Raw genomic sequence first — 15451 nt, 5'->3', positions numbered from 1 at the left:
CCTGAAAATGATATTGCCTGCGAAATTTGTAAAACAAGAAGAATTGGGAATTCATTTCCTCTTGGTTTTTTCTCCTCAATGTAAAAAACGAAATAATGTAATGTCACATTTTACTGTAAGCAATTACTTCTGGTGAGGATATTTAACTGACCACTAGCACCCTCCCATTTCCCCTTCTGATTTTTGACATTGTGAAGGCTTCAGGTGAGATTTAGGCTTGTTGAGCGAAAAGCTCAGGCTGTACAGCAGAACTGCTGTCGACTGCAGATGGCTCGTCACCGCTTCTAGTGACTCACCTTTGATCCGCCAGTCATCCAGGTATTGGAAAACAGAATCCTGAAGAACCGAAGTGTTGATGTCAATCTGAATGGGAGTTCTGTGAATCGGTAATGGATGGAACCTACCACAAACCCCAGGTACATCCTTTGCGACTGGAAGATCGGAACATGAAAGTATGCATCCTACAAATCGAGTGGCACCAACCAGTCTCCCGCTTCCAAATACCAGCAGGACCTGAGCTAGGTTCATCATCTTGAACTTTTCCTTCCGAAGGAAAAGGTTCAGGTTCTAGGCCTAGGATTTCAAGCAGACCACCACCCTTCTTGGGAACAATGAAATCTCATTAATAGCATCCCAGCCCAAAGAAGGGAGCATGTAGGAAGGTTAGGGCATACCCCTTTTCCACTATATATAGAACCCCTTGGTCCAAAATGATAACCTTCCAGATCAGTTGAAAGGAGAACATTAGGCTTCCTCAGGCTCCTGGTTCTCCGGTAAGAGCATACTAGAGTTAGTCACCATAGGTGATGGGGAAGAGGAAGGAAAGGAGATCGCAGTATGTTGGAACCCTTGACCCCTTACCTTTACTCTGCATTGTTTGCCAAGGTCATTGACGCTACTGCCACTGGCAAAGGCTGAAGCTTCTCTGAGAGCCCTGAAAGCGGCAAAACTGTCTGTAATCCCTCTGAAGCAATTATTGTTACTAGATACCTAGCAGTAGCCCTGCTGGCTTTGTATCTCTCCAACCCTGATATAGCCCTGGCTCCGAACAAACCTGCACTGTCAAAAGAAGGTCCATGAGTGAAACTAGCATGTTTGAAGAAAACCCAGATGTGCACAGCGACTGAGGAGCCCATAACCTGGTACTAAGTCGGCGATATCAAGGCCCAAATTGATTAAATGCCCTAAAGCATCCTGACCATCTATACATCTCTAATGACCTCTCAGAAATGGGCTTTGCGGTCATCAGGGATATGGTGAACAGAGTAGCCCATGTCCCACATGACATGCATGTTTCTGACCAGAAAGCATGGTGCATTCACAGATTTCAACACCATACAAGCCACCAGGGGTTTTGACTCTCTGTCCGACAGAGTGGATAGGAAAATTCCTCAAATCTGTCCAAAATGCAGGAAGGTTGAATTTCCAAGCTGGAGAGGAATGGGTGGACAAGAAGAGGTGGTCCCCAGTAGCAAGGCGATAGTGTCTTGTCACCAGTCCATTAACTTCCAGAGCAGATGTGAGCTTCTCCCATGCTGAACCCACTGGGCTCAGTTAGGCCTCATTGAAAAAGAGCAACGATTCGGAGGTTGGCGCAGCAGGCGTAAGAACCTCCCAGAGCACATTTGACTACATTTCAGTTGAGGACCGGGGTAACTTCAGAACTTCCACCATCTTCCACACCACAAAGTGGAAAGAAGTATCTCAGGAGGAGGAGGGCCTGGGGAGGACACCATTTCAATTTCATCCAAGATATTGGGGCCACTGGCCAAAGTTAGGCCTGCAAAATTGACAGATGGGTGAAAAGGACCCTGGTCCAACTCCTCTCCCATCACATAAGGACATAGCAGATTACAATTGGATACATAAATGTTGTAGAACACTCTTTGGGCCTCTCTTCTGGACCAGGACCCTTTAGTAACCGGTAGAGGCAAGAAAGTTTGGGGGTGGAGTTGGTGGCCTTGTGGTGGGGCCATTAGGAGCATCTGCGCTTTGGGCGGCGCCACATACCTTTTGACAGGCATGAAGAGAGTAGCCTGACCAGCACTGAAAGGTTGGCTGCGAATGGCGCTGAAGGTAACAGGAAGGGCTAATGGCGCCCAAGAGGGAGCTGCCTCCCTAGAGAAAATGATGAACATGGCATTAAGAAACACAGCCAAATTCAACACTGGGACTGGGAACTCTGGGCAAGGCAGCATAGAGCTGCAGGCCGCTCTGACTGGGCTGGTTTGACCACTGGTTCCCAGAGCTGCAATGGGGGTGAATGCACCATAGATCTGGTTCAGAACGTGCAAAAGGAGCTAACTCCTGCTCTATCTGATGGCACCTGGGTGATTTACCACTAGAAGAAGAATTATTTCTCTCATGCTTTTTCCATTTACTCCAGAAGTGTAAAGATGGTGACCTCAAGCGGACTCAGGAGTGGTGTCGGAGTCTGTGGGCCGCGCCATGAACGGTTTTACCTGTCTTTCCTTAATTACACAGAAAAAATGGTCCCCTACATAAACAAATGGTATAATTAGCACAATAATAGAATAACGACTGTGTTGAAGGAGTCCTATTAGGAATAGTTATTTTTATTTACATCATGAATAGAGGGAAGACCTAGGAGGTGGGACAGTAATCAAGAAAAGCGATTTTTAAGAACTCAAGCATAGTCTATGCGGTTCTGGCACAATCAAAAATGAGGCCACAAACATACGGAGAGTGCCATTGCATAACATACAGTAGATACACAAATACAAGGGTGTCAAGAAGCTAAGGTCGACAGCGTTTGGATCCCTAATACAATTATGGGATCATCATCGGGCCTACAGAAATATAGCCTGAGAGAGGTGCCTACTGAAAGACAGAAGGAGAGAAAAAGGAGAAGAAGCAGGAAAATGATATGATGAATAAAATCGCTTCATAGTATGAACGGTGAAAGTAATGGTGCACACATGCCGATAAGTGCCGATAGTGGGGTGGGAAGGTGAGGGGTCTAAGCACATGAGGCTGTGATGTATTAGTAGCCCAAAGTGAGCAGATCACAACATCAAGATACATGACTGACCTAGTGGGATGCATGCAACAAGAACAACCAGAATGAGACAACCAAGGGAATTGCATCGGTCCGGTAGGTGTTCTGAAATGGACAATCAAACAGTGAAGGTTGGCTGAATAAAAGGGTACATACCAATAATAGGGACGAGACAAAGGGAATCGCAGTGTGTCCGATTACCGGTTCAAAGAGAGACAATGGCCCGGAGTTGGGTGATCAAGGCTCAATCAGATCACCGTAAATCACCTGAAAGAAAAACATTATTCTCAATTCCCCCACCTTACAGGTGAGCTCACAACTCTGTACAACTCGACGATGAAACCCTGGGCCAGATAGCCTCCCTGAAACTAAAAAGAATCAGATACACTCCCTCAAGATCCTGGTTCAACAAAGACCTCAACTTGGAAAGAAGACAAGTAAGAGCTGCCGAAAGAATCTGGAGAGCTAACCCTTTCACTTGCCAACTCTATCAGCTCAGAAGAGAACGCAGGAAGTACAAAATCCACATCCCCCCCCAAAAAAAAACACCACCATCTGCAATGCGCTAGACAAAGCAAAAAAATGACCCAGAGAGCTTTTAAACATCAACAAACCTCAAAACTAACCAAAGATGCCCCCTAGGTCTCTAAGGAATGCAGCAACTACTTTGCCAAACTATGCGATGACCAAATCACGAAGATCAAAATCTCCCTCGACTCCTGCACGTAGACGTCAACCAACAATGTCCCACCCACAACTGAGGTTAATATAACCCCAGCTCACTCCCTGGTCCATAAGTCAGAGACATCTATCCCAGGGAAAACTGAATCCCAACCAGTACCTAAGGCCCCCCAGAGCACCCAAAAGCTGGAAGGCATTCATCCCACTCACAGAGGAAGACATCTCCAATGTGAACTCAAGTCCCAAACCCTCCTCACATTTCGGTGCTCTCCAAGCCTACCTGGCTAAAAGCTTCACCCACATCTTAACCCCTCTATGGACCAAGACAATAAACCGATCATTAACTAACAGGGCTATACCCGACTGCCTCAAACAAGGACAAATCACCCCTCTACTAAAAAACAAAAAAAAAACAGGCGTTGACCTTGAGGATCTCAACAATTTCAGGACCTTTCCAAACCTTCACTTCAAACCTTCCCTTCCTAGCCTAAATTCTCAAGAAATATGTTCTTTCCCAACTCAACCAACACATCAAAACCAATAACCTTCTAGATTCACACCAGTCGGGCTTCAGAAAGGGTTGCAGCACAGAAACAGCAATACTGAACTTAGCTGATTACATACATAAATCCCTAAACACTAACACATGCTGCATGCTCATCCTCCTAGACGTCTCAGCGGCCTTCAACACGGTCGACCATACACTACTCTTGGATTCCCTTTAACAACGAATCAGAGCAGATGGCATAGTTCTACAGTGGTTCACCTAATTACTGCGTAATTGCTCCCAACTTATAAAAATAAACAACGCAACATCTGATATTTTAGCCATCACCTGTGAGGTACCTCAAGGCTCAGTCCTCTCACCAACTCTCTTCAACATTTTCAAACACAGGGAATACCCTGGCACTCATAATGTTTAGGACTAAAATATATGACACTGTTTAGTCAAGACTAATTGAGACTAAGGTTGCCTTTAACACAGGAAACACAAGAGATATCATTTATCAAAAACATTCACAAATTTTATTTCATATGTATCAAAAATGACTGCAAACGTTTATTACTGAATTTGTAGGGACTGAAACACTTGAAACTCAAAGATATAGTCAAACATTAAAGTCTCTACAATTGTGAGATAGTGGTCCAGTTCGTGTTACAGAACACGAAAACAGCCAACACGTGTTTCGTCACATACGTGACTTCCTCAATGATAGATTAAAATTATGTCAAGGGCCACTCTTTCGTATTGATCCTAATCGCAAATTATACAGTCAATAAAGCTTTAGGACTGGGGTTCACATCTTTAACCTTGAAAGATAGTAAAGATGGAGATGGCCGATGTTCAAAATCGAAGGTTTCTGAAGGACTATGATAAGTCTGTGTCTCAAACATTAGTGGCGGGTAGACCGGTGTGAGGCCATACTTGTAGTTTAACATGTCTTCATAGGAGGACTATGATAAGTCTCTTACAGTTAGACCGACTGCCTATTGTCGTGGACCTGATTGCTTCAGTACCGCTACTCTTTAACATTTACATGGAGCCCCTCACCACAATACTTAGACAAGAAAACATTGCCCATCACCTTTATGCGGACGACACCCAGCTTTACCTGGATATATCATCTTTAAAGGACATTCGCAGACTCAATGCCACGCTCATAAAAGTTCGAAACTGGCACCACCCCCTCAAACCCAACCAAGAAAAGACGGAAATTCTTGTTTTGTCCAACCCCAACCAATCACCACAGAATCAAGAATGCATAAATAACCTAGACCTTGTAAACTGCAAGCAGACTTTTGTGGACTCTGCCAAATCTCTAGAAATCACTCTGGACTCAAGCATAAGAACGCACGTAAAGTCTACAGCGAAATGTGCCTTCCATTACCTAAAACTCCTAAACAAAATCAACCCCTTCCCAAATGACCTAAAAACCGCCACACAAGCACTGGTACAATTCAGACTAGACTACGGTAATGCCACTCTCACAGGTGCACCGAAAGCTTACTTAGCCCCCTTGAGAGACACTTTAAATGCATTGGCAAGGATAGTTACTGGAGCAAAGAGATATGATCACATCTCCCCCTCACTGAAATTCTGAAGTGGCTACCTATCAAAGCACGCTGCTGCTTCAAAACAGCTCATCCCACCACAAAGCTCTACAGACTGGTAAACCAGACTACCCTGTAGCCAAACCCACCGAAGCAGGACAAACGAGGAATCCAAGAAGCTCCAACACACTCCTTCTCATCCTACCCGAAAACATAAACAAAAAGCCCTCTTTTGTTCCTTCTCGGGCAAGGCACCCAAAATCTAGAACTCTTTCCCAGTCCATATGAGAACTTTCGCCTACTTCACGAGATTTCAAGAGACAACTAAAAGAATTCCTCCTAAATCAGCTCCTCAACCCTCTGTGAAATAAACCCTAACGCTCCCTGGGAACGCTATCTCGCTATTTACACATCTCTCTCAGGACATGTTCTTTACTGTCAGACTGATATTGATTCAACTCTCAACACCACGAGCACTGTATTGTGATTGAATGTTTCTTGAATGTTAATGCCCTAACAGTACTGTAAACTGCTCTGCTACCCTTGGGTCTTGCCAGCGCTATATAAAACTCATTAAATAATACAAAATAAAATAAATCAAATAAAACCCACTAGGAAATAATGTTAAATTACATTTAATTATTTAATATAGTTACAAATATAAATAAATATAATTTAATGTTAAAGCAAATTTAAAAATGAAACCTATTTATTATTTAAATACAAACTTATATAACGTTTTTGAATTTATAAATTATTGTAACATTTATTTTAATTAAAATATAATTAAATTACTTTTAATTTACATCATTTTTAAGCTATTAATGCATAACAAATGAATGTATTATATTGAAATTAAGTAAAGCTTTAATTCAAAATGAAGTTAATAGTGCTGTAGTATTTTATTGTTGTTCTACATTTAAAATAAATATATAACATTAAACTACATTAACATTTTAAATATTTATTAAGCTTTATTAAAATAATTGAAAAATACTCATCCAAACCTCCACGGTCTACACCTCCATACATGGAGACTGACCAGAACCAGAGGAGAGGTTTTCATCTTTCATCAGAGCAAGTGGATGCGTATACATAGTTATTCCATGATGCTCGTAAGTCTTAAGGCTGCGTTTCTTTATGTAGTCCCTTCTGCATGTTGCGTCAGTGAGCTTGGGGCATTACCAGACCATCCTCCATAAATTGCCTTTTACCCTGACAAGCAGGTACTTGGGCCCAATGCATTATTTCTTCTTGAAAGCGGTGTTAGTTTTCCATGTGGGGTAGTCCATCACACTCTCCGCATTCTTCTCATTGCCACTTCCCTCTAAGAAGGAAAGGCTACAACGTTGGCTCCACAGTGGGCCTTGTGCTTCTACATTGGTAAGGCTAAGTAGTACTGGGTGGCTGATCAGCTCTTCGTTGGATTTGCCGGTACAAAGAAAGGAAAGGCGGTTCAAAAGTTAACCTTACCACGATGGATGGTTCTTTTCATAAAAATGCTATGCTGTGCCCAAAAAGGAGATAGCTTAGTGGGTTAATGATGTTGTTGCAAAGATCTTTGTGGTACATACAGGTCACAAAGTACATTCATTGTAACATATTTGCCATGCGGTCACTTCAAACAGCTTCAGGCGACATGCAATGCATGCACTAGAAATCTTCCAGCTTTAACTTTATCTTTTATTCTAAGGTTGATAAGTGTTTTGTGCTACTCAACCCACGTTATCATTAGGTACCAACAAATTCAGAGTTTCTATAGTGTGCTATACTCGTGAGGGTTATATCTGACATTCTCAGTGAGCATGTTTATAAACCTACATACATACATAGAGTTTAAGAAAATAAAAATAAAAAAACATTTCGGATCTTAGTCAAGTTGTCATGTAGCACGCTGCTTGCATCTGAGTTCCCCTGGTGGGCTAAGATTTCAACTTCAGCTGTGCTTGGTATGAGCCCCAACTGCTCCCAGACAGGAAATACCTTGGGCAAAAGAAATTGCATATCCAGTAAAGCAGGATTTGCATCCCCCTGCTGGCTACAGTGACACACTTGGTGAATGAGCGCTGGTGCCACTGCTGTGTCCTGAAGGTTGTCACACACTCCTGGGACACAAACAGGATGATATGTTGAGACCGTCAGGATTGTGAAACCAGCTGGGCCCTCTCTATTCCAGCACTGTCACAAAAACCTCCTTGCACAAAGCTGCCTGCAGGCGTAGGAACATCAGCCCTGAAGCACAAGTATTACCCAGAGATATGTTGAATGTTACTGTTGTGGTATTTTGGAGATTTCCTCTGGTGCTTTTGTGGGTGCGTTAGGCTCATGAAGGTGATTTGTACATAGCTGAGGAGCCATTGGTTTTTATTTTTGGGTTGTATTGAGAAAGCCCCAGTGCTTTGGTCTTTTTCTACATCATGCTGTGCCATTCTGGAGCTCCTGGAGTGGGAGCTTTGATGTTTGTACAGGCCGAGGTAGAGTGACATACATCGCCAAGGCATGGGTTAATAGTAACTCTTGCTACTGGGTCGGTCGTGTATGTGGTTGGATGACAGAGCACTTTGAAGAAGTGAAGGTTGCTGCTGCACCACAGATCCCATTTGGGCTTCAATCGTGTTTATTTGACCGTATCTCCTAGTCTTTTTTTCCTTGATGTTAAAGGTTGACGCAAGCTGGGTAAAGGCGTTTGGTCTTTGTGGAGGCTGATGTTGTAGTGGTGTTGGCGGTCTGGTATGCTTGTAAGGCATGACTTTCGTGGTTCTTATTAGTGAAGCAGAGGAGTGGTAGGAGAGGTCTTACTCGCTCAAGTTTGGGACAGGGGAAGGTAGGGGTTAAAGATCACTCGTGAATGGGATGGTCCTCTTATCACTCCATGGGACTTTACTGGAGTGTCAACCGGAAGGATCCTGGTTTCGGATATTGATAAGGGTTTGAGATGTAGAAAGCAGCCAAGGGCAAGAGGATTCTGAGGCTGCTGCTAGTGCTGCAGAAAAGCACTGTCTGTTTCAGATAACACACCATGCATGCTTTATCTTTCACATGCACTCAGGAAGTGTAACTCATACTTTGTCACAGTGACATACTCACACTTTCTCTTTCATATGTAGTCTCACACTTAATCTTCCATGCACAGTTACCCTCACACATAATCTTTCTGTACTGTTCGCAGAAGCAGCCCAACTTGTATTGTATTGTATTGTATTGTATTGTATTTATTTCTTGTTAAGCGCGGCTGTCACCCAAAGGGTATCCTGGCGCTGAGACCCTATTAAACCATCGGAAGAAGTGTTTTACATTGCTTTTGGGAACAGATAGGTCTTAAGATCCCTTTTGAAGGAGAGCAGATCTTGACTGCCCCTCAGCGCCAGAGGTAGGGAATTCCATAGTGTGGCGGCCGTATAGCTAAAAGCACGGCCACCTATCCTTGCTCTAGTGATCCTTGGAATACGCACCAGGAACGCCGATGAAGATCTCAGAGGTCGGACAGCTTGATACCATGAAAACAGACCCTGAAGTGGAATTGGTCCGAGTCCATGCAACGCTCTAAATACAAGACATGACGCCTTAAAAGCGATCCTCTGCTGTACCGGCAGCCAATGTAGATCAGCTAAAGCTGCAGAAGAAGAAGCAGAGCGTGGTCGTGACAAGGCCAGTTTCGCAGCCATGTTCTGGATCCTCTGCAGCTTAAGGATCAATTTTTTAGGGGCTCCTAGAAGTAGTGCGTTTCAGTAGTCTAACCTACTGAGTATGATACTACGCACTACCTCTGCTCTGACACCTGGGGGGAGTATTGGCAAAATTTTGCGCAGGGCACGGAGCAAGCCCATGCAGGTCGCTGCGGTCTTATTTACTGAAACATCCAGCTGTAGGTCAGGTTCAAACACCACTCCTAAGTTACGAGCCAATTTAGCTGCTTCCACAGAACCCGGAATAGAAGGTGGCCAGAAGTCGTCAGGTAGCGCACGAGGAAGGCGGTCAGGAGAACAGTGGAGGACCTCCGTTTTTGACCCATTGAACTGGAGTGAGTTAGCTCGCAGCCATTCGGCTGTGGCCGACATACAGTGATGAAAAGTGTCTTTCGAGACCGACTCACTACCCTCAAATGAAAAAATCAGTTGAGTGTCATTGGCATAATTGATGACTGATATGCCGAATGACTTAATAAGTTCTATAAGGGGTCGAAGATATAGATTAAACAGGATCGGGCTAATCGCCGACCCTTGAGGAACACCCTGGTTCACCTGTCGAGTGGCTGATCGAAATGGTGGTAAAGCCACAGCTTGCTGTCTGCCACTGAGATAGGACGTTAACCAGCTTAGGGCTAGATTGGTTACTCCCACACTTTGGAGACGCTCCAAGAGAACCACATGGTCAACCGTGTCGAACGCGGCCGACATGTCGAGCAGCACTAGAAAAGCTGACCTGCCCCTGTCGACACGCGTTCGTAGATCATCTAACACGGTAACCAATGCGGTCTCAGTACCGTGGGCCGGTCTAAAACCAAATTGAGCTGTATCCAGGCAAGAGTTTGTTTCCAGGAAGTTGGACAAGGCTCTTGTGACCCATCTCTCAAGAACCTTTATCACAAATGGTAAGAGCGAGATGGGTCTATAGTTGGCCGGGCATGATGGATCTAAAGATACCTTTTTTAATAGTGGAGTTACTATTGCCACCTTCCAACTATCTGGGACTATCGCCGTCATCAGTGACTGACAGCAAATGGAGTGGAGTGGAGGGAACAACTCATCTTGAAATGCCTTCCAGATCTTATGAGGCATTGGATCGAGTGGTGAGCCCGAGGACACTCCATTGGCCAAAACCCCAAATTCTTCTAGTGAAAGAATGGGAAAACAAGGCAAATAAGAAGTATCTACCCTGTTGCTATCCCGTAAAGGCACTGACTGACAGAGGGATTCCAGGGAGGGAGGTAGCAAAGACGGCAACTGTCCGGGCACTGAGAGTCCACTCAAAATGGTCCTGATTTTCTCCTCAAATGCAACGGCCGGAGAATCACACAAATCTTGAGAAGTCGGAATAGCTGGAACTGTGCAGGGTGGATTAGATAAGTTGGTAACCAACTTAAATAGGGTTTGCGATTTATTAGTGGCCTTACTCAAGGTATCTTCCAAGAACTTTACTTTAGCATTTCTTAATTGAGTCTTGTATACCTGCAGGGCCACTTTATACGCTACCCTGTCCGACTCCTTATATCCTCTCCTCCAAGTGCGCTCAGCCTGTTTACAGCGGATCTTATGCTGTCTGAGATCGTCATTAAACCAGGCGTTAGTTACTCTAGGTCTATCCCTCACCCTCCGCAGAGGGACCAGTTCATCTAGGGATATCAAAATTTGCTGACAAAGGGCAGTATAACTCTTATCTACACTATCCTCCACCTGGAAGCCCCTAGGCAATAGAGTAGGGTGAATTGGCTCTCTAAGAAGACGAGCCCATTGGCGATTAAGTTTAAAGCCACTTGAATTAGTTGATTTTAACGAAACGGGCAAAACAATGGACATTTTAATTAAGGAGTGATCTGTCCAGCCCTGCTCCAAGATCTCTTTCACTACAACCAAGTCCTTCTCGGCGAAGATCAGATCTAACGTGTGTCCCTTAGCATGCGTAGGTGATAAAACCAGCTGTGTGAGTTGAATAGTACTACACGATTGGCAGAGCTCTCTATAGGCCAGATCTTGAGGGCCAGAAGGCCAGAGGTTAAAGTCTCCCAATAATAGAAATTTAGCATGGGAGTTTGAAAGATCGTAGATCAAATCAACCAATGACTGAAGAGAAGTTATGGTCGAGGAGGGAGGTCTATAACATAACAGCCCTGCAATCAAGGTGCCGCCCTGGGCCATGATAGAAAAGCCCATGAGCTCAAACCCTGTCACTTCCTTTACTGCTAATTCCACAAGGGAGATCGAGTCTTTAAAAATATAACCTACTCCACCTCCCCTGCCAAAGGCTCGAGGAGTGTGTCTAATAAGATAGCCCGGTGGACAAGCCCAACCGAGTTCCGGCCCACAGTCCGCCGTAGTCCATGTTTCAGTCACGAATAGTATATCCAGGTGTAAGGATTCTACTAAAAGGGCTGTCTCCGCATGATGTTTCACGAGGGAACGAACATTCAATAGGCCACAAGAGAGGTCCTTATAGGATGAGGGACATGGTCGATGTTGAACATCGTCCTCCGTATGGTACAGTGAGTTGTTGCAATCCTCGTGATTATCAACCAAGTGAGTGGCCATAGGCGCCCCTGGAGCACCCGGGACGCGAACGGGCGCAAACGGGCTTACCTCTGGCGCACGTCCGGCGCGTCTACGGCGCGACCGCTGCGCGCCTGCTCACCCATACCTATTTATAATATTACGCCGTGCGGGCTTCCGGCTGCTAGAGCCTCTAGCCCCAACCAAGATGGCGCTACGAGTGTCCCAAGCTTCAGCACCCACCCAAGATGGCGGACGAAGCACCACGACCCCACTAACTAAATCCCGCAAAATGCGAGTGAGGGTACGATTTAAAATGCAGGTAAGCCTAATCTAAAACCCCTGCTTACTGTCCCGACAAAACGCCAGATGAAATAGCAAATATAGCGAAGAGCAGCAGTAGCGCGATTCCATACAGCGCAATTTAAAAAGTATGCCCAAAAGTATACCAATGCTAAAAGCTGTCCAGCAATACACGCGATGATGAGAGTCCTTCCTTGTTTCCCAATATGAGCCGGGTAAGGTTCTTTCTGACTCTGAGCTGAGTAAGGTTCTGTCTGACCCTGAGCTGAGTAAGGTTCTGTCTGACCCTGAGTTGAGTAAGGTTCTGTCTGACACTGAGTCGAGTACAGTTCTGTATGACCCTGAGTTGAGTAAGGTTCTGTCTGACCCTGAGCTGGTTAAGGTTCTGTCTGTCCCTGAGCTGAGTAGGGTTCTGTCTGTCCCTGTGCTGATTACGGTTCTGCCTTTCCTTAGCTGAGTAAGGTTCTGTCTGACCCTGAGCCGAGTACAGTTCTGTCTGACCCTGAGCCGAGTAAGGTTCTGTTTGACCCTGAGCTGAGTAAGGTTCTGTTTGACCCTGAGCGGAGTAAGTTTCTGTCTGACCCTGAGCTGAGTAAGGTTCTGTCTGACCCTGAGCTGAGTAAGGTTCTGTTTGACCCTGAGCTGAGTAAGGTTCTGTCTGACCCTGAGCTGAGTAAGGTTCTGTCTGACCCTGAGCCGAGTATGGTTCTGTCTGACTCTGAGCTGAGTAAGGTTCTGTCTGACCCTGAGCTGAGTAAGGTTCTGTCTGACCCTAAGCTGAGTAAGGTTCTGTCTGACCCTGAGCTGAGTAAGGTTCTGTCTGACCCTGAGCCGAGTACGGTTCTGTCTGACTCTGTGCCGAGTAAGGTTCTGTCTGACCCTGAGCCGAGTATGGTTCTGTCTGACCCTGAGCCGAGTATGGTTCTGTCTGACCCTGAGCCGAGTACGGTTCTGTCTGACCCTGAGCCGAGTACGGTTCTGTCTGACCCTGAGCCGAGTACGGTTCTGTCTGACCCTGAGTTGAGTAAGTTTCTGTCTGACCCTGAGTTGAGTACGGTTCTGTTTGACCCTGAGTTGAGTACGGTTCTGTTTGACCCTGAGCTGAGTAAGGTTCTGTCTGACCCTGAGCCGAGTACGGTTCTGTCTGACCCTGAGCCGAGTCCGGTTCTGTCTGACCCTGAGTTGAGTAAGTTTCTGTCTGACCCTGAGTTGAGTACGGTTCTGTTTGACCCTGAGCTGAGTAAGGTTCTGTCTGACCCTGAGCTGAGTAAGGTTCTGTCTGACCCTGAGCCGAGTCTGGTTCTGTCTGATCCTGAGCTTTGTAAGGTTCTGTTCCATCCCCAGCTGAATAAGATCCTCTCTCCTTGACTGAACTTTATTAATGAGTGTGTTATAATTTAGTAAACTTTAAACAAGTGTTGACTAAAGTTAGCATCGGTCTGATAAACAAACAAAAGAAGGTCTACTCACCTGCAATTGGAGGTTACCATAACATGCAGTTAATGTGCCGCACAAAGTCCATGACGCCAGGGCCAGTATCTTTACGGCAGAAGGAATCCAAAAATAATTGACTGTCCAGTATTCATAACACTTCATAACGTCGGTGAATGTAACGTGTCCACATTGTATGGCTTTGCAGAGCGTTGCACAATGATTAGCCACATCTGGTGCCGCAAACAGTCTTTGCTGTGTTAACTGCCTGGTCAGATAGCTGTGAACCGATGTGGGTCATGTGTGATTCATACATCTAGCTCTTATAGAGTTTCCTGACTGGTGCAGAGTGGACTCTACCTCCCCACTTGTCTCACAAGTAACCATGCATGTCCAGGCATGGGTTTGCAGGCCCATGGGTCGCCCTTCTGGTTTGCAAACTGTCGGGAATTTGTGGTGGCACTTAAAAAAGTAGAATGTTATGTGGAAAGTGCCTGACTCAGCGGTGCGGCTATCACATCAGGGCCACTAATCTACACTGGTGTCTACTCCCTAGCAGCAATTGACCAGACTCATTGTACCTCTCATATGTGGGATATGGATCTCTGAACACTGGAGCAGATGCCTCGCTGCTTCGATGGAGGACGTGACCGTGCCGCCAACTCTGCATTGTTATTTTGCAACGAGATATGCCCTCGTTGAGAAACTCCTGTAAGTGCAAGAACACCTGGGAGTGATTGACATGTTATCCATTCAGTGGTGAGAACTATTCATTTGGCACTAAGAGTACTTCTCCTGAAGCCGCGGGCAGGAAACAAAATTGAATCACTGTTTCAGAGGGCCTCTCAGCAGGACTAATCTCTTTGTACCAAGAATCAGAAATGTGCAGACATTTGCATGGTTTTGCAAGTTGTTAATAGTTTTCACTGTTTCTAGAAAATATATTCCTGATCTTTTTAACTATGACAGAGAGATTTGGCCTAACAGTGTTCAAGAGAGACAGATAAAAGGATTAGAGACGTTATCATGATACTGCAAAGTACAACAGAGCTCCTTGGCTCTGAACTCTAAGATAGCTCGCTTAATCCTGTGTTACATGGTGTCATGTCATTATTTTTTATTATCCAATCCCCAACCCATCTCCAAATCTAAATATATCATTATGCTATATTTTGGTAGTATTTGCTTAGATTGATTTCTAAATAGTTGACTAGTCCGAAGCATGCTGCCATTCAGAAACCTATGAGTTTTCTAGCAGTAGAAAACTCTTGTTTCAATGACCTATTGCTGGCCAGTGATGTTGCAACTATTCTGCACAGTTAACATGATGTGCACGTTCTAATTTAGGTATATCAGTCTTTGACCCGATTATTAACAATTATTAAACTGGTTACATTTACAGGCTCACACACACTACAAGCGCAAGGGTCACACGCCCATGAAGATAAAGAACCCATCGTCATTCGAGAATACGAAGCACCCCCACCACAATCGCATCCCCCGAGAGAAGATGGAGCTCTTTGCCGTGCTCTGCATCGAGACCAGTCATTACGTTTCCTTTGTGAAATATGGCCCAGAGAAGGAACATTGGATGTTCTTTGACAGCATGGCTGATCGATACGGTAAGAGGGGAAGGACTGCATTATTGGGCTGGAACTAGAGGCAGCAAACAGATAAGTGTTAACTTATTCTTTTTCCATGCTTTGGTTTACATCTCCGCGACTTAGGTTGGACTACAAAACAGGGGGGAGCCATTTTTGCT

The 15451-nt window shown here is 45.0% G+C and overlaps 1 protein-coding gene across 6 annotated transcripts in view; it reads left to right on the top strand.

Moving 5' to 3' along the window:
• Positions 1 to 15451, top strand: part of LOC146830504 (ubiquitin carboxyl-terminal hydrolase CYLD-like) — a 493223-nt gene that overhangs the window by 465116 nt on the left and 12656 nt on the right. For all 6 annotated transcript variants that reach the window (XM_085604702.1, XM_085604701.1, XM_085604700.1 and 3 more), the window contains one exon: positions 15092 to 15311. In XM_085604702.1, coding sequence (XP_085460828.1) covers positions 15092 to 15311 — 220 coding nt within the window. The remainder of the gene's footprint in view (positions 1 to 15091; positions 15312 to 15451) is intronic.

Source organism: Triturus cristatus, chromosome 5_1 (assembly GCF_964204655.1).
Source record: "Triturus cristatus chromosome 5_1, aTriCri1.1, whole genome shotgun sequence".
NCBI lineage: Eukaryota > Metazoa > Chordata > Amphibia > Caudata > Salamandridae > Triturus > Triturus cristatus.
This window is presented reverse-complemented; position numbering and strand designations above follow the sequence as displayed.